Genomic DNA, 18,831 nt, shown 5'->3' with positions numbered 1-18,831 from the left:
TAGCTGCAAGGCTTTTCCTGGGATGGGGAGCAAATCAGGGTCTTCGAGGCTCAGCCACCTGTTACTGTATTTTTGGGGTTTTATGGTTGGGCAAGGCCCAAGCTGCATCTTGCAGCGTTTGGGAGACAAGAGATGGTTTTGGGGGCTCGATAGATGGCTCCTGAAGAAAGAGTGCTTGCTGTGGAAATATGAGACCTGTTCCATGAAAATAGAGCACCAATAACTGCCTGTAAACCCAACATTTGGGAGCAGAGCCAGATGTATCCTGAGAGCTCACTGGCTGTCCAGCCTAGCTAAAATGGCAAGCTTCGGATTCAGTGAGACTCTGTCTCAAAGGAAAAAGATGCAGAGTTTGTAGCAGGCCCCTGACATCATTTCTGCCTCTGCATGCACACTCGTGCACACATACACACCCATGTGCATATAACCATATACTTTTAAAACGTGATTTTCAGAGAGAGATTTGTTTCTGCTTTATATCTGACTTCCTGTCTGTGATTGTCTGGATCAGGGTCTGGCTGGCCAAGCATACAGGGAGGGTCCCTACACCCTTTCTCCCCTCTCTGGGAGATACTGTGGGCCAGGACCACTGGATTCTACTCCCTATCTTTCTCCCTAGGAGCCGCGTGTGAGGTGGTATTGGCCCCATGTGCCACCAGCCCCTGCAAAAACAGTGGAGTGTGCAAGGAGTCTGAGGACTATGAGAGCTTTTCCTGTGTCTGTCCCACAGGCTGGCAAGGTGAGGCTAGCCTGGTCCTACCAGACTGGAACAAGGATGGTGGGTGGGAAGTCCAGGGCCTGGCCAGCTCCAGGCAGGAAGAAGTAGGCTCTAGTCTCCAGAAATGAGGTCATAGGTGCTGAGCCACCTACTCTGGGAAGCTCCAGCAGCAGAAGATGACCTTGGATGGCCCTTGCCATCCTGACTCCATGGTCTTCTGTTCCCTTGAGGTCGGGGGAGAAGTATTGCAGGTAGACCAGCTAGGGCAGAAGCTCAGCTGGTTGGGGCAGGGTAACCAAATGAATCTTGTCCTCACAGGTCAAACCTGTGAGATCGACATCAATGAGTGTGTGAAAAGCCCATGTCGCCATGATGCCTCCTGCCAGAACACCAATGGCAGCTACCGCTGCCTCTGCCAGGCTGGCTACACAGGACGCAACTGTGAGAGTGACATCGATGACTGCCGGCCCAGTAAGTGGTACCCAGCTCTGTCCACCCCACATTCAGGTGCCTGTGTCCCTAGACACACATGTCAGGGAGCTGCTGAGAGTCTGAGGATGGAAAATAGGCCTGGCACCTAGTGGCAGCCAATGCTGCAAGACTGTGAGTAGTAGCCATGTCCTAAGCTGTGCCTGAAAGGAGACAGGTCAGATGCTAGGGACAGGCCAGGAAGTGACTGTTGAACACCGCTGTGTGCTTCACATGGGCTGACCGGAGTGGCTACAAAAGGCTTTGCAACTAGATTGGCCAACCCAGTTGTATGACATGGAACAGAGATACCAGGCACTTCACAATGATGACATGGGGCCTGGCTATGTTCAGCCTTGACACTTGGGCCTTGTCGGGACCCACTGAGTTGTGTAGGGCTCTGAGGTTGCCCCCATCCTGATTCAAAGCTAAAGACAGAGATTGAGGGAGGGTTGACCTGGCACCATCAGGATATATGTAAGGAGTGGGCTTCCCCATGACTGCTCTGTGAAGCTGCCTGAATTCCTGTCTTGCCACTGTCTTTGGGGCTGAGGGAAGGAACATATGTGGAGCAGATCCTAGGCTCAGAGCTGGGATCAGCTCAGAGTGTGTGGACCCATCAACTAGTGTTACCAGAGGCTTTCTGTGAGCCCTTGCCATCCCACACCACCTTCTCAGCCTCAGATCCCTGTAGCATGGCCATCAGCCACCCTAAGGCTCATTTTTCTGTCCCTTCAGACCCATGTCACAATGGGGGTTCCTGCACCGATGGCATCAACACAGCCTTCTGCGACTGCCTGCCTGGCTTCCAGGGTGCCTTCTGTGAGGAGGACATCAATGAATGTGCCAGTAATCCCTGCCGAAACGGTGCCAACTGCACCGACTGTGTGGACAGCTACACATGCACCTGCCCTGCAGGCTTCAATGGCATCCACTGCGAGAACAATACACCGGACTGTACCGAGAGGTGTGTCCCAGGGTCCCCCTGGAGTGTGTGGCATGTGTACCAAGAGCTGCATTACCTTCCCAAGGGGCCTGGTGGGACCTGGCATTGGCTGAGGCAGGGGAAGAAATGGATGGTGAAGGACACAAAATGGATGACAGCATGGCCTTTCAAGCAGGTGTCTTGTCCAGATCCAGTGGGCATTTAGCACTAATTGAGTTGAATCCAGCATTGTTCATTATACTGTGGTGTCCCTCCTAAAGGGCCATTGTGACCTTCAGTGACTTAGAAGAAGGAAGTTTATCCAGAGGAACTGATGAACCAACCTCCTATCAAACAAGAGCTTATTTTCCCTTTTGCCCTAGTTGCCAGGAAGCTTAGAATTAAATGTCAATCTCAAGCCTAGTTTGTGATGTGCTTCTACAGTATTCTTATTTTGCCCTTGATTTTTTTTAACCGTCATGCACCCATGTGCATAAAATCTCTATCTATAAAATCTCTGATCATGAATTGAGTGTTGTGGCCAGGCTGGCATAGAGTTGTCTCCTCTGTAAGGACTTCAGGGTGCTCACTCACTCTCCCCTGCTTCCCCTCTGTCTCCAGCTCCTGCTTCAATGGTGGCACCTGTGTGGATGGTATCAACTCCTTCACCTGTCTGTGCCCACCTGGCTTCACGGGCAGCTACTGCCAGTATGATGTCAATGAGTGTGACTCACGGCCCTGTCTGCATGGTGGCACTTGCCAAGACAGCTATGGTACCTATAAGTGCACCTGCCCACAGGGCTACACGGGCCTCAACTGCCAGGTGAGCTGAGATTGCAGAGTGTGACACAGAAGGCCTAGGACTCTCCCCTGCCCACTGCTCAGCCTGAGCCATGCTAACTTTCAGAGGGTCGGGGACACAGAGGCAGGGAGGGCTCCCAGGTGCCATCATGGGTTGCTAGACTCAGAGTGGACCCACATCCTCTGGGAAAATGCCAAATTGGGCACTTTTGAGAGAAACAGGTGGGTATAGATGCCAGGCTCTTGCTTCTGTGGAGTGCACTATGTGGCCGTCGATCCAAATCAGCCTGGGGGCAGTGCTCACTTCTGATAGAGGGTGTCCAAGGAAAGGCAGCATGTGGGGTTGCAGAGGACAGCAAGAGAGACATGGGCCCAGTTCGAGGTTGCTCCCAGGGCAGGGGTGTTTGTGAGCCCTGTGCCTGGGAGTTCTTAGGTGACATTTTGAGCTGGTGGTAGGGCGGGGGTGGGGTGGGAGGTAGGGGGTAAAATGCTCCACTCCACTGGTTCTCAACCTGTGGGATGACCCCAATAGGAGTCGCATATCAGATATTTACATTATAATTCATAACAGTAGCACAATTATAGGTATGAAATAGCAACAAAATAATTGTATAGTTGGGGGTCACAACATAAGGAGCTGTATTAGGTCACAGCATTAGGAAGGGTGAGAACACCGCCCTACTGAGAGCTGGCCAGGACCAGAGTTGGTGGGGAAGGGGCCAACCACTGCCTATCTCCTCAGAACCTCGTGCGCTGGTGTGACTCAGCTCCTTGCAAAAATGGCGGCAAGTGCTGGCAGACCAACACACAGTACCACTGTGAGTGCCGCAGCGGCTGGACTGGTTTCAACTGCGATGTGCTCAGTGTGTCCTGCGAGGTGGCTGCACAGAAGCGAGGTAACTGGCTTGGCCCATCTGTCCTTGCTCCAGCTCATCTTAGGCCAGGAACGCCCTAGTGCCCACCAGGTCAGGAGGGCACGGCCGTAGTCCTCAGAGTTGGAGCCCAGGCCTCAGTTCCTTCCCGTCTTGTCTCCACAGGCATCGACGTCACTCTCCTGTGCCAGCATGGAGGGCTCTGTGTGGATGAGGAAGACAAACATTACTGCCACTGCCAGGCAGGGTACACGGGCAGCTACTGCGAGGACGAGGTGGATGAGTGCTCACCTAACCCTTGCCAGAATGGAGCCACCTGCACTGACTACCTCGGTGGCTTTTCCTGCAAGGTGTGGGTCGTCCTGGGGTGGCCAAGAGGGTATTGGCACGAGTGTTGCTGCAGGAGGGCTTTTGACTGGGAGCAGGTATATCATGGCAGACTGACACCACTGTCTTGTAAGAGCAAGGTGTTGTCATATACCTGTACGGGATCCAGGTGCATTACAGATGTGCTGGAGGAGGAGGAATGTGCCCTTTCCTAGATGGTCTCATGTTACCTAAGACCTGCTCTAAGGCCTCACTCCTATGGGACCAGGTGTTGTGTCCCCCCCCCCGACAGTGACTTTAACTTACTAAGGTCCTGCCTGGGGTTTGCTGGGTGGAGCCCTCCATTCAGGGCTGACAATGTAGGCCTAACTATTTGTGTGGCCCTGTGTAGCAAGGGAAACATGATATCATGACCCCAGCTAAGCTGTGGCCTGTGCCGTTTCTACAGTGTGTGGCTGGCTATCACGGGTCTAACTGCTCTGAGGAGATCAACGAGTGCCTGTCCCAGCCCTGCCAGAATGGGGGTACCTGCATTGATCTGACCAACACCTACAAGTGCTCCTGCCCCAGGGGCACACAGGGTAAGGGTGGAGGCCTGGGTGGCATGGGCAGGATCCAGCCGGAGTTCACTCCATCTTGCCTTGTGGGACCAAGGTGATGCAGAACTGGCCAAGGAACAGGAGTCTTAGTAGGAAGATGGGCTCCACTGGCACTGTGCCACCTTCTCTGGGTCCCGGTTTCTAAGTGATTGCTGGACTGGGCTATACAGGACAGAGTACAGCTGGTGCCGTCTCCTGATAGTTTTCATGGTTGCTCTGCAGGCGTGCACTGTGAGATCAATGTTGATGACTGCCACCCCCCACTTGATCCTGCCTCGAGAAGCCCCAAGTGCTTCAACAATGGCACCTGTGTGGACCAGGTGGGTGGCTATAGCTGCACCTGCCCACCAGGCTTCGTCGGGGAGCGGTGCGAGGGCGATGTCAATGAGTGTCTCTCCAACCCTTGTGACCCACGAGGTACCCAGAACTGCGTGCAGCGTGTTAATGACTTCCACTGCGAGTGCCGGGCTGGCCACACTGGTGCGTACCTTGGGCTGGTGGGCCGAATGGGTGGATGGGCAGTGTCAGCAGGCAGGGCTGGCTCCTTACTGTCCCCTCACACAGGACGCCGCTGCGAGTCAGTCATCAATGGCTGCAGGGGCAAACCATGCAAGAATGGCGGTGTCTGTGCCGTGGCCTCCAACACCGCCCGTGGATTCATCTGCAGGTGCCCTGCGGTAAGTACTCCTGGCCCTGGGCAGTTGCGAAGGTGTCAGGTCTGAGGGTGCCTGGACCCACTGACTCCTCTCTTGGGTGGATCTGTCCCACACACACTCTCACCCTGAATAGGTCAGCCTGAAGGCCTCTAGCAGAGGCTAGGGACCAAGTCCCATACTTCCTCATGTCCACTCCCCCACCTCATTCATAAAACTTGAGTGGGTATGATACATACGTGTCTGTAGTCCCAGTACTCTGGAGGCTGAGGCTGAAAGATCGCCCTGTATTTGAGCTACCTTAAGCTACAGAACAAGACCCTGTTTAAAAAGTGTATTCGCTGCTGTGCTATATTGGAAACCTAGATCCTCACACATGCTGGGCAAATGTTCTGCCGCTGAGTCCCAGCCCATCATTCTTAAATAGATGTTTATTTTAGAATGAACAGTTTTAGGTTGCATGAGAATTTAGCAGGAAGGCCAGGTCCCCAACTTGCCTGCCATTTCCTATGGTTACCACCTTGCACAGAAGGTATTGAGGGTCACTCTGAGCTGGCACTAATGTGCACTATTTGCTCTTGGGTACTGACACTCAGGGAGTCATACACATATAAGGTACCAGTGTCAGCCTAGGGTTTTGTGGCTCTAAAAACTCCTAGAGTTCTACCCAGTCAGCTAGTCCTCCAATTTGAAGATCTTGGGGAGCTTCCCATGGTGAGGATGTTTTAAGGGCCATGGACACCTTTCACAGGTCACGGGGTGTAGCCAGGCCTAGGCTGGGGTGTGTGGTATTCCTGAACCCACGCACCCTGATCCCATGCACCATCCTTTCTCCACCACAGGGCTTTGAGGGTGCCACGTGTGAGAATGACGCCCGCACTTGTGGCAGTTTGCGCTGCCTCAACGGTGGCACGTGCATCTCAGGCCCACGAAGTCCCACCTGCCTGTGCCTGGGCTCCTTCACTGGCCCCGAGTGTCAGTTCCCAGCCAGCAGCCCCTGTGTGGGTAGCAATCCCTGCTACAATCAGGGCACCTGTGAGCCCACATCTGAGAGCCCTTTCTACCGCTGTCTGTGCCCTGCCAAATTCAATGGACTGCTGTGCCACATCCTGGACTACAGCTTCACCGGTGGCGCCGGGCGCGACATCCCCCCGCCACAGATTGAGGAGGCCTGCGAGCTGCCCGAGTGCCAGAAGGATGCAGGCAACAAGGTCTGCGACCTGCAGTGTAACAACCACGCGTGTGGCTGGGACGGCGGGGACTGCTCCCTCAACTTCAACGACCCCTGGAAGAACTGCACACAGTCCCTGCAGTGCTGGAAGTACTTCAGTGACGGCCACTGCGACAGCCAGTGCAGCTCCGCTGGCTGCCTCTTTGATGGCTTTGACTGCCAGCTCACTGAGGGACAGTGCAAGTAAGTAAGGTGGGGGTGCTTCAGAGCCCCAGGGCTCAGCAGGCAGCTAGGGGAGGACCAGACTAAGTACCAGGAACGAGAAGCCAGTGTCTACCCCTGTCCATTGGGTACAACGAGCACATTTCCCAGGTCTGGCCCAGGCAGGGTGGGTGTGAGGCCCACAGGCTGGGATGGGACTGAGTGTGTCCTCTCCCGCCTTAGCCCCCTGTATGACCAGTACTGCAAGGACCACTTCAGTGACGGCCACTGCGACCAGGGCTGCAACAGTGCCGAGTGCGAGTGGGATGGGCTGGACTGTGCAGAACATGTACCTGAGCGGCTGGCGGCAGGCACGCTGGTGTTGGTGGTGCTACTCCCTCCTGAGCAGCTTCGGAACAACTCCTTCCACTTCCTGCGGGAGCTCAGCCACGTGCTGCACACCAACGTGGTCTTCAAGCGCGATGCGCAAGGCCAGCAGATGATCTTCCCTTATTATGGCCGTGAGGAAGAGCTGCGCAAACACCCGATTAAGCGCTCTGCAGTGGGCTGGGCCACCTCTTCACTGCTTCCAGGCACGGGTGGTGGGCGCCGGCGCAGGGAGCTGGACCCCATGGACATCCGTGGGTGAGTGAGCTCCCGATCCTGCTGCTGTGGCTGTTACCCCATGTGTCCCTGTGTCCTCTAATCAGCTCAGCCCTGGAGGTGACCTCTGGGGAGGTGGTACTTTATGGCCTAAAAGGACTTGGAATTCTGAGGCCAGCCCTCTCCTCGTACCTGGAAGGCTTCACTGTTTGCCCAGCATGTGGTTTTTCGGCCCCACTTTGTACCAGGTGTTGGGGACCAAACTAATGAAAACCTCCAGAGTGTCCCATGGGGCTAAGTCATCCTAGACCAATCCTGCCACCACTGTTTCTACAGTCTCTCCTCCATACTTCGGAGGACAGTTGAGGGATGCTGAAGGGCTCTGTTGTTGAGCCTGGAAGGGTGAGGAGATGATGGTGGCGGTGAGGAGGCACAAATAAGGGCATCTCATGGATGCTGCACAGAGCCACCTGGGGTCGGGCAGAGAAGCACCAGCCAGGAATGTTGACCCCCACAGCCTGCATTTGGAGATCCCAGGGGCCTGCCATCTATTTCTCTTTAAGCTGCTGGGCATTCGTCTGGTGGCCCCTTCATGTCTCCTGACACATAGTTCCTAGTCTTGGCTCAGCATGGGACTGCAGTAAAGGTCAGAAATGCATTGTCACCTGGACACTGTCTTAGAATTCTACGCCTGGGAGGCCAGTGCCTGAGAGCGGGTGACTTGGCTGGCATAAGAGTCTTGGCTGTCCAACATCTGAACCTGCTGTTGCCTCAGACCGCTCCCTAGGGAGTTCTGAGAAATAAGCCACATCTGCAACCCTGAATGTCCATGGGGCACCAGGCACTGCTCTCAAGGTGGCCCTGGATGCCTAAAGACAGTCTCTATTCTCCGACGTGAAGAGAATGGGTGCTGTGGCAGCTAAGGGGCAAGGCTGGACAGCATGCTCCACAGCAGGATGAGCCCCTGCTAAAAACTGCGGCTGCAGGGAGACAGTCCCATTGCAGAGCTGTTGTCAAATATGCTCTCTTGGTCAGGGTGGTAGGAGAGGGAGTCGGGTCTGGTGTGCAGGCCGCGTGCTTGGGAACGTGACCTCGTTGTGGTGTATGTGTTCTCAGCTCCATTGTCTACCTGGAGATCGACAACCGGCAATGTGTGCAGTCATCCTCACAGTGCTTCCAGAGCGCCACCGACGTGGCTGCCTTCCTGGGCGCGCTTGCCTCGCTTGGCAGCCTCAATATTCCCTACAAGATCGAGGCAGTAAAGAGTGAGTAATCCTGGTTGGAAAGGTGATTCCGTGGTTACCAACACTGGCTGCTCTTGTAGAGGACCTGGGTTCAAATCCCTGCACCCAGACATCTCATAACTATAACTCCAATTCCAGGGCATCCGACACTTTCTGACCTCTGCAGGCACCAGACATGCACAGGGTTCACAGACATGCATGCAGGCAAAGAACCTATATACATTAAAAAAAAAAAAATTAAGCGAGTGCCCCACCTCTCAAGTCCCACTTGGGGGGCCAGTGCACCTCCCCCACCGGCCCACAGCATCGACACACCCGATGCTTGCCTGTCACCCCTGCCCGCATGTGAGACAGCGGAGCCTCCACTGCCCTCAGAGCTGCATCTGCCGCGGCTGCCTTCGCGCTGCGTTCTTTGTGGGCTGCGGGGTGCTGCTGTCCCGCTTGGGTGGAGAAAGAGTCTGTCTGGGAGGGCCGCAGGCAGCCTGTCTCTCACTCCTTGTGCCAGCTGTCATCCAGAGCTCAGGAAGTGCTTTCCTGATATTTTTTTTGATGGCCTTCCCTCCCTGTAGAGGGTGGCAGCCATAAGTAAAGGCTGTCCCCTTGAATGTACACATATGCCAGAAATTGTGGGGGGAGCTTTTTTGTCTCCCCATTCTTTCTTTATTCCTGATTTTTCTTTGTTGGGTATTATTTCAAAATCATTACCAGTTTTGTTTTTTTTTTTTTGTGGGTTTTTTTCTTTTTCTTTTTCTTTTTTTTTTTAAGAAAGAGAGAAGAATTGATCGGTGTCATGTGAAGTGTTGAAGTTTGTATCTTGAAAATCCCCCTAAATCCTTTGTCTTAACAGCTCAATGCGAGCGCAGCGATTTGAAGTTTGCTAATCCTCCTTCTCGAAAAGGGAGAAGTGAGCACTGTCTCCAGACAGATCGGCTGGTGCAGGAGAGAATTTAGCAATAGTTTGCAATTCTGATTAATCACGTAGAAAATGACCTTATTTTGGGGGGTGGGATGGAGGAGAGTGGGTGAGGAGGCACTGGCCGTGGAGCCAGTCCGCCGCCCCCCACCGGCCCGCAGCATCACCACGCCTGACGTGGGGTGCTTGCCTGCCGCCCCTGCCCGCAGGTGAGACGGTGGAGCCTCCACTGCCCTCGCAGCTGCACCTCATGTACGTGGCAGCGGCTGCCTTCGTGCTGCTGTTCTTTGTGGGTTGCGGGGTACTGCTGTCCCGCAAACGCCGGCGGCAGCATGGCCAGCTCTGGTTCCCTGAGGGTTTCAAAGTGTCAGAGGCCAGCAAGAAGAAGCGGAGAGAACCGCTCGGCGAAGACTCTGTCGGCCTCAAGTGAGTGGACAGTGCTCCCACTGTGTGTGTGGGGCGGGGGGTTGAGTGGCAGGGTGGGTGAGGGTTCTTAGTTCCTGCAGGCCCATGGACCCTTCATCCTTGTCCTCACCCTGAGCCCATCTGCATGTAGAGAATGCCCATATGAGGTGTGGCTTCAGGGCATTTCCTGGAGCACCTGCTCATTCTCCCTACCCCCTCACCCAGGCCCCTGAAGAATGCCTCAGATGGTGCCCTGATGGACGACAATCAGAACGAGTGGGGGGACGAAGACCTGGAGACCAAAAAGTTCCGGGTGAGTCCTGCAGCCTCCCAGGCTTCTCTAGGTGACACCTCCCACTTGGGCTCCAAGTGATGAGGCTCTGCTTATTCTGTCCAAATTCAGTTTGAGGAGCCAGTGGTTCTTCCTGACCTGGATGATCAGACTGACCACCGGCAGTGGACCCAGCAGCACCTGGACGCCGCTGACCTGCGCATGTCTGCCATGGCCCCAACACCACCTCAGGGTGAGGTAGATGCTGACTGCATGGATGTCAATGTCCGAGGACCAGGTGAGGCCACTGGAGACACACTTTACTAGCATAGACTTAGAGGTTGGCTCTGAATGGCTCTGCCAAAGCAGCACCCTTCCTGAGCTGATCACCAGACTCCTGCAGGCCCCAAAGTACACTTTTTCATGAAATGCTGCTTTGCAATAGTCAAAGTGTCATTTTTTTTTCCCTTTGTTTTTTGAGACAGGGTCTTACTGTATAGGCCGGGCTAGCACCAAATATGATTTTTCTGACTCAGCTTCCAGTATGATGGGATTACAGGTGTGGCTTCCAGGCCTGGCTAAAGAATTTCAAAATTATATACATATATATGTATATGTGAATGTACAAAAGACATTTTATGTGCATGGTTCTGCCTACAAATATGTCTGGGTATCATTTGCATGCCAGTGTCTGTGGAAGCTAGAAGAAGCCATTGGGTCACCTGGAACTGGAGTTACAGATGGTTGTGAGCAGTCATACAGGTGCTGGGAATTGAACCCAGGTCCTCTAGGAAGAGCAGTTAGTGTTCTTAACCACTGAGCTATCTCTCCAGCTCTTATATTTTTAAGCATTTAATCATTTGAGTGCAAGGGGCACACATGTACCATAGCACATACATGGAGGTTGGAGGACAACTTGTATGAGTTGATTTCCTCCTCTACCATGTGGATCCCAGGGATCAGGTCGTCAGGCTTGCCAGCAAAGGTCTTCACCTACTGAGCCATCTCATTTGCCCAGTGTTGCCCAAAGTACATTTTTTTCTTGTCTTTTTCCTGAGTAGGTCTTTGATGAAAGGTATCTTGGGCAGGTCAGAAAGTAAAACTGGAGGGGTCTCAATCCCTGTGGATTGGCAGCCAGATGAGGGCTCTGTCCTGCAGGAACTCGGGGTGCCTTCAGCAGCCCCTGGTAGCCACCATGTGCTGAGGCATGTCTATCCACACCACTGTCCCTTGACCTGAAGGCTGTGGCAGGGCTGCCATGGCCATGGCTGGATACTGACCCTCCCTGAGGCTGACACTAGCCCTCCCATGCCCACTCCTGTCTCTGTCCTCCCTGCAGATGGTTTCACACCACTCATGATTGCCTCCTGCAGTGGAGGGGGCCTTGAGACAGGCAACAGCGAAGAAGAAGAAGATGCCCCTGCTGTCATCTCTGACTTCATCTACCAGGGTGCCAGTTTGCACAACCAGACAGACCGCACAGGGGAGACCGCCTTGCACCTGGCTGCCCGATACTCTCGTTCAGATGCTGCCAAGCGCTTGCTGGAGGCCAGTGCAGATGCCAACATCCAAGACAACATGGGGCGCACCCCATTACATGCAGCAGTGTCCGCAGATGCTCAGGGTGTCTTCCAGGTAGGCAGCATTGCATCCTTGAGGCCAGTGATCTCTTCTGGAGCAGTGGTCTGGCCACCATAGGCCCTGCCAGCCCCAATTCCAAGTGTGACTGGCCAGGGAGAGCTGAACCTCCACATTGGAACTGCACTTTGAAAAAAGTCCAGGTTACAAAGGGCATCAAGCCCCACCTGTGTTCTCTGGGCAAGCTGGCTGAAGGTGGTCCTGAGGAACCTACAGGGTGAGGCAGGGCCTCCCTACCCTCTGGAAGACCCTTCAGTCCCAAGGCTATGGCCTGACTTGGGGCCTCCATCCCAGTGCTGCAGCCTTTGCAGTCTAGTCCCACCCCATTCAGCTGTGGCCGCAGGCAAAGTCCAGGGCGGCAGAAAGAGAGCTTTAGAGGATACTGGTCCTGGCCTGCAAACCGATCTCCTGGCTTTGCTTAGAAGCTTGGAGCCAGCGAGGGTGGAGTTAGGGACTTAGCTGCGTGGGTCTCCAGGGAACATCCCTAGTAGTTGTTCCTGCATGCTGCCAACCAGTGACCCCTGCCACCAGGCCCAGTCCTCTGGACGGTCCTAAACCAGGCTCTAACGGGGCACAGACCAGGCGGCAAAAAGTTTGCCATTTCATCACTTCTTAACTTGAGCAACACATCCTCGATCTGCAGAAGAAATTAAGACAGGGCAGTAAACACCTGTTATCCCAGCACTCTAGAATCTGAGAGGACTGTGAGCATGAGGCTAGCCTAATCTTTATAGAAAAATCCTATTCCAAAACAGCAAAGAGAAGTTGAGATCAGACACAGGATAAGATGAACCCAGAGCAGGTCCTGCCTGGTGTATAGCTCTCAACATGGCATGCTTTGCTTGCATAGACAGATGTGTGTATACTCTGCAGGAATCCAGGCAGTGCTATGAGTTCTTACCCAGGCCACCATCCTACTCCCCCCACCTGACTCAAGCAGGGAAGCTTAGCAGATCCAAGTACAGCTATGAGCCATAAGCCGGATTCCCATCCTGGTTACCCTCCCCTCAGTCCCATACACGAGACCCAACCTGGAGGTAGTTCTGGCAGCCGTGACTGTCACCAGGGGCTGCTAGCCCCTCCTGCAGATTGAGTGTAGCTCCATAGTGTCCCTTCTTCCTCAGCGGCTCACCTGAGTCATGAGAACAGCTAAGCCCAGGCCAGGCATTGGTTCGTGGAGATGGGGGCTTGTCTTTGGACCATTCTACCTGAGTTCATCCCTGCCTTCCAGATCCTGCTCCGGAATAGAGCCACAGATCTGGACGCCCGCATGCATGATGGCACAACCCCATTGATCCTGGCTGCGCGACTGGCTGTGGAGGGCATGCTAGAGGACCTCATCAACTCGCATGCTGACGTCAATGCTGTGGATGACCTAGGTAGGCCCATGCTACAGCCTAGCTACTGAGGACATCAGCCAATACATGGTCTGCTTCACCCTAATCTACTCTCTTTTCTCCTTGCTTCCTTTCCAGGCAAGTCAGCCCTGCATTGGGCAGCCGCAGTGAACAATGTGGATGCTGCAGTTGTGCTCCTAAAGAATGGAGCCAACAAAGACATGCAAAACAACAAGGTGAGCAGAGGGGCTGCCTTAACCGCAGGACCAGGATAGGGTTCTAGTGCAACCAAATGTAGAGCACTAAGAGTGTTAGAGTGTCTGGGACATAGCTGATTTTTCGGATGCCTCCCAAGTATGGGGGCTGGGACAATGGCAGATGAAGTAACCCACACTCTCGCTGGAGATGGGGTGAGACAGCAGCAGCTGTCCTGTGTCAACTGTTACTTGGATCTTGCCTTCTGTTCCCCTCTGTCCCTGGTGGAATATGGTGACCCTAGGGGCTCAGGATTGGCCAAAGAATTGGGTGGGTAGCTTTGACTCTCAAGCCTGCAAGGCCCCTGGGCTGGCCCACCATTACCTTCCTACCTTTGGGATAAGGAAACTCTGTTGGGCTGGGCTTCATCTCTTCACCTTGCCTCGAAGCGTCTCTGTTTGTCCAGGGCTAGTTACTTCTTCTTTAGTTGCTCAGGAGTGCAGGGTTTGTGCCTCCCTTACCAGCTCCACTGCTGATTGGGAAACAGGTACCATGCTCCGGGCGGGGTTTGCTGTTGTACCCAGGTTCTCCATAGTCCAGGCTGGGCCACTGGGTGTAAAGAGAATCCGAGCCTGGTAGTCAGCTCCGTAAGCTCCTGGGCCCTTCGTACTCCTCACAGTGAGATGTGGTTATGTTCACTAGGCAGAGCAGATCTGGAAGCAGTTTAGATGCCACAGCCACTGGTGACCCTTTGGACAGGAAATGGCTGCCCCACATTCATTGACTTGCCTTAAAAGTTCCTGAGTCCCCAATTTGCAGTATTTTGTACCTGCATTTTGGGGAGGAGGGTAAAGGGCACACAGTTTATTTTGGCAATCTGACCTCACAGGGGAAGACCTATGGGTTTAGTGCAGAGGGCCCCACAAACCCACACACCTCTGGAAGTGTGAGGTGATACAGCTAGGTTCTCTAAAAATATGACTCAGGTCCAACTGGGGTGGTGGCACGTGCCTATAATCCTAGCATCAAGAAACTTGAGGCCGGATGATACTGAGGTCCAGGCTATCTTGGGCAACATAAGGAGGCCCCACTATAAATCCTCCTGGTAGTCTAGTATGTTTGGGTGTAGACAGGCAAAAAAAAGGAAGAGGAACCACTGCTTCCCTAGCTCCTCCTCCCATCATGAATGACTCAGCAGGTTCTATACCAGGCCCAGCTCCTTCATATGCCTCCTGTCCATGTCCTACAGGAGGAGACTCCCTTGTTCCTGGCCGCCCGCGAGGGCAGCTACGAGACTGCCAAAGTGTTGCTGGACCACTTTGCCAACCGGGACATCACGGATCACATGGACCGACTGCCACGGGACATTGCACAGGAGCGCATGCACCATGACATCGTGAGGCTCTTGGATGAGTACAACCTGGTGCGCAGCCCACAGCTGCATGGCACTGCCCTGGGTGGCACGCCCACCCTATCTCCCACCCTCTGCTCACCCAATGGCTACCTAGGCAACCTCAAGTCTGCCACACAGGGCAAGAAGGCCCGCAAGCCCAGCACCAAAGGGCTAGCCTGTAGCAGCAAGGAAGCTAAAGACCTCAAAGCACGGAGGAAGAAGTCCCAGGATGGCAAGGGCTGCCTTTTAGACAGCTCGAGCATGCTGTCGCCTGTGGACTCCCTTGAGTCACCCCACGGCTACTTGTCAGACGTGGCCTCACCGCCCCTCCAGCCCTCCCCATTCCAGCAGTCTCCATCTATGCCTCTCAGCCACCTGCCTGGTATGCCTGACACCCACCTGGGCATCAGCCACTTGAATGTGGCGGCCAAGCCTGAGATGGCAGCACTGGCTGGGGGCAGCCGGCTGGCCTTTGAGCCACCTCCGCCACGCCTCTCGCACCTGCCTGTGGCCTCCAGTGCCAGCACAGTGCTGAATACCAATGGCACAGGGGCTATGAATTTCACCGTGGGTGCGCCTGCAAGTTTGAATGGCCAGCGTGAGTGGCTTTCTCGGCTGCAGAACGGCATGGTGCCTGGCCAGTACAACCCACTACGGCCAGGTGTGACATCGGGCACGCTGAGCACACAGGCAGCTGGCCTCCAGCATGGCATGATGGGCCCACTACACAGCAGCCTCTCCACCAACACTTTGTCCCCAATTATCTACCAGGGCCTGCCCACCACTCGGCTGGCTACACAGCCCCACCTGGTGCAGACCCAGCAGGTGCAGCCACAGAACTTACAAATCCAGCCTCAGAACCTGCAGCCGCCATCGCAGCCACACCTTGGTGTGAGCTCAGCTGCCAATGGGCATCTGAGCCGGAGCTTCCTGGGTGGGGAGCCCAGCCAGGCAGATGTGCAGCCACTGGGCCCCAGCAGTCTACCTGTGCACACCATCTTGCCCCAAGAAAGCCAGGCCCTGCCCACATCACTGCCATCCACGATGGTACCACCTATGACCACTGCCCAGTTCCTGACCCCTCCTTCCCAGCACAGCTACTCATCCTCACCTGTGGACAACACCCCGAGCCACCAGCTGCAGGTGCCAGAGCACCCTTTTCTCACCCCATCCCCTGAGTCCCCTGACCAGTGGTCCAGCTCCTCCCCCCATTCCAACATCTCTGATTGGTCTGAGGGCATCTCCAGCCCGCCCACCAGCATGCCGTCCCAGATCACCCACATTCCAGAGGCATTTAAGTAAACAGTGATGTGGGATGCAGGACCCGAGCTTCCGTTCCCAAGCCCTGTTGGGAGTCGTTTCCAGAGCTCCAGGATGCCGGGCGACCAAAGGAGCCTTTAAAAAATGTTTTTATACAAAATAAGAGGACAAAAATTTCCTTTTTTTTTTTTTTTTTTTTTAGTATTTATTTATGTACTTTTATTTTCCACAGAAACACTGCCTTTTTATTTATATGTATTGTTTTCTATGGCACTAGGGAAAAACATATCTGTTCCAAGAAAATAAACTAGTTCTCAGAGCCTTGATTTTCCTGGTCAGGGTGAAGTTCCCTGTGTGTTTGTAAAATATGAACAAGGATTCATGATTTGTAAATGCTGTTATTTATTGATTGCTTCTTTCCAAAATCGAAGACACAGACAGACACAGACACACACACACAGACACACAAAACAACAGGAAAAGAGAAGCTGGAAACTGCCATGGCCAGAAAGCCCCCTGTGCTCAGATGCATGCCACCCCCACCCACTGCCCCCTCATTCTGGTGTCACCTGGGATTTGTAGATGTGTTTAGAAACCGGCCAAGACCTTGAACCTTGGGCACATGGATTAGTTTTGTATATAGAACAGGAAACAAGTAAAATGATGTGGTTTATACAGTTTCTAAAACCACCAGTGTGGGTTTAGAGGAGTGTCCTTGGCATGTGCAGCGTGTACTGTCCAGAACCTGTCACGAACCTTCGGGCTTTGGTGTTCCACAGTAGTGTTTATGGGCTTTGGGAGTACTTATCCCCTGCCCTGCCCCACTGCTGTCCCCTTCCAGACATCTTGAACCAGGGAGCCATGCAGGGTATGGTACTTCCTGGAGAAAGATACTGCCTGGACTGTTCCTGTGGGGCCCCAGCATCACTCCTTGAACAGCATCATCCGAATTCAATAGAGGATGGACTGTCCCTGCCTGGGCCTGGCACTTATGTGCATTGTGAACTCACCAGAATAGCCTACGTTGAGACCTCAAGAAAATGGCTGTGTGGCCTCTGATCCCCCAACTGCCTAGGGTGGGGACATGCCTTGAATGTGCTGGAATGTGGGTGGAGCCTGCTTCTAGGCAACTCCTCCTAGTTCAGGGTGGTGCTCATAGCAGATTCTTGCAGTATCAAGTGTAAGCTTGTGGCAGAGTAAGTATCTGTAAATACATGTTTAAAGGTGGATTTTGTTTAAAAAATCTAAAGGAACAAGTCTGTCCTGTGTTAAGCTGATGAGGAACGTCAGAACAAGTGGCTCAGCTCAGTGTGACCCAGGCCTCATGACCTGCAGCTGCCAAACCAGTAGCTTCTAAAAGCACAACCCAGGATAGCCCTCTGCTGTCTGCCAAGCCCTCTCCCAACCACTGTATGCTGGGGGCTTACTCAGGGGCAGCTGCCCTCCTCCACAGGGCAGCTCCTCCTGGCCTTTGGAGGGAGGGGTAGTGTCTGTGCCATTCCTAGTAGATATGACCAGACACATCCTAAGATGTTGATTCTTTGTTTTATAAAGTAAAGTGTAGTTTACAGAAAAAAGAAACTTAAAAAAATTATCTACATGCAAAACTGTAGGTAATGAAAGTGATGTATTTTTTCATCTTTTTGTTAACTAATTTACAATAAAAATTATGCCGATGTTTGTCCACATTTTGCTAAACTTGGAGTTGTTTGGCTCACTTTGCAGGGTGGGTGGAAGAGCAAGGGCCACTGAAATAGCCAGAATCTGAAACATCTCTTACATAGTAATAATAGAAAAGTTGCTCACGGGGACATAACCATTCTCAGGCTGTACAGCACAGGGCTTCAAGGTGGGAGGGCTGCAGAGGAGTCAAGGCACCTTATGTTGACATGTATTGCTATTCTCTGAGTCCAATAATCCCAAACTTCAAGTTCAGCTGTGCCCTCTTTCCAAAAGTCATTCCATCTGAGCTTGTTGACTACTTACGTCTTCCCTCAAAAGGCTGGGAGGCTCGTGGGACTCACAGGACCCTCACCTGATGAGCCAGCCACTCCATACTGCCCTAATTGTGCATGAGCTCCGGAAGGGACTAGGGTATACAGTCTGGGAACTGTGGAAGAATTTGCCATCTTTGTATCTGTGGGAAAGCCTTATCCCTGCTGGGTAAAGACTTTCCAAGTGAACTTTTTTGACTCACTTGTGTTCTGTATGTCAGTCTAGTAAATCCATTGGTGCCCTAGTCAACTTTGGTGGAACTGTGCCTAGAACTGTCATAAGGACGTTAGGAGGAGGGATAAGTGTTGTCCTCCCCTGAGAAGGAATTTTAGCAACACTCATCTAACCACAGAGCCCATGCAGCAGGCAGAAGGGAACATGGGGAGGGTGCCTTGGAGCAAGCACCAACCACCAAGAGGGAAGACAAAGGGAAATGGAGAAACAACAGAGCAGGATAGCATGACAGGTCAAGGTTGTTAGGAATTGTAGAAAGATGTAGACGCGGGTCCACAGATCACACCACGAGATCGGTTCCACACGGGAGGTTTATTAGGTAGAGGGGGGTTACAGAGAGGGCGGTAGATAGAGATAGATAGAGAGACAGAGAGAGAGAGAGAGAGACAGACAGACAGACAGACAGACAGACAGACAGACAGAGAGAGGAAGAGAGAAGGAAGGAGAGAGAGAGAAGAAGGAGCGCAAGGGGAGGGGCCCCAGTTCTCTTATAGCGTGATCCAGGCACGCGAGGGTGGTTCCAGGTGGTCAGCAGGTGGTCTGGGTGTCTTTCCAAATGCCTGATACCCGCTGGGTCTGCCAGGCTCCGGGGGCTGCCTGTAGAAATG

General features: G+C 53.5%; 1 protein-coding gene across 1 annotated transcript in view; it reads left to right on the top strand.

Annotated features, from left to right (window-relative positions):
• The window catches only part of Notch1 (notch receptor 1), a 46,415-nt gene extending 28,723 nt beyond the window's left edge, over positions 1-17,692 (top strand). The window contains exons 16-34 of the mRNA XM_021641056.2: positions 620-739; positions 1,037-1,189; positions 1,925-2,153; positions 2,733-2,934; positions 3,655-3,808; positions 3,950-4,134; positions 4,560-4,692; positions 4,933-5,190; positions 5,275-5,387; positions 6,206-6,777; positions 6,979-7,380; positions 8,455-8,603; positions 9,705-9,921; positions 10,126-10,213; positions 10,304-10,469; positions 11,511-11,806; positions 13,041-13,188; positions 13,285-13,382; positions 14,591-17,692. Coding sequence (XP_021496731.1) covers positions 620-739; positions 1,037-1,189; positions 1,925-2,153; positions 2,733-2,934; positions 3,655-3,808; positions 3,950-4,134; positions 4,560-4,692; positions 4,933-5,190; positions 5,275-5,387; positions 6,206-6,777; positions 6,979-7,380; positions 8,455-8,603; positions 9,705-9,921; positions 10,126-10,213; positions 10,304-10,469; positions 11,511-11,806; positions 13,041-13,188; positions 13,285-13,382; positions 14,591-16,036 — 5,129 coding nt within the window. The 3' untranslated portion in view covers positions 16,037-17,692. The remainder of the gene's footprint in view (positions 1-619; positions 740-1,036; positions 1,190-1,924; positions 2,154-2,732; positions 2,935-3,654; positions 3,809-3,949; positions 4,135-4,559; positions 4,693-4,932; positions 5,191-5,274; positions 5,388-6,205; positions 6,778-6,978; positions 7,381-8,454; positions 8,604-9,704; positions 9,922-10,125; positions 10,214-10,303; positions 10,470-11,510; positions 11,807-13,040; positions 13,189-13,284; positions 13,383-14,590) is intronic.
• Positions 17,693-18,831: the final 1,139 nt, after the last annotated feature.

Source organism: Meriones unguiculatus, chromosome 8, assembly GCF_030254825.1.
Source record: "Meriones unguiculatus strain TT.TT164.6M chromosome 8, Bangor_MerUng_6.1, whole genome shotgun sequence".
NCBI lineage: Eukaryota > Metazoa > Chordata > Mammalia > Rodentia > Muridae > Meriones > Meriones unguiculatus.
This window is presented reverse-complemented; position numbering and strand designations above follow the sequence as displayed.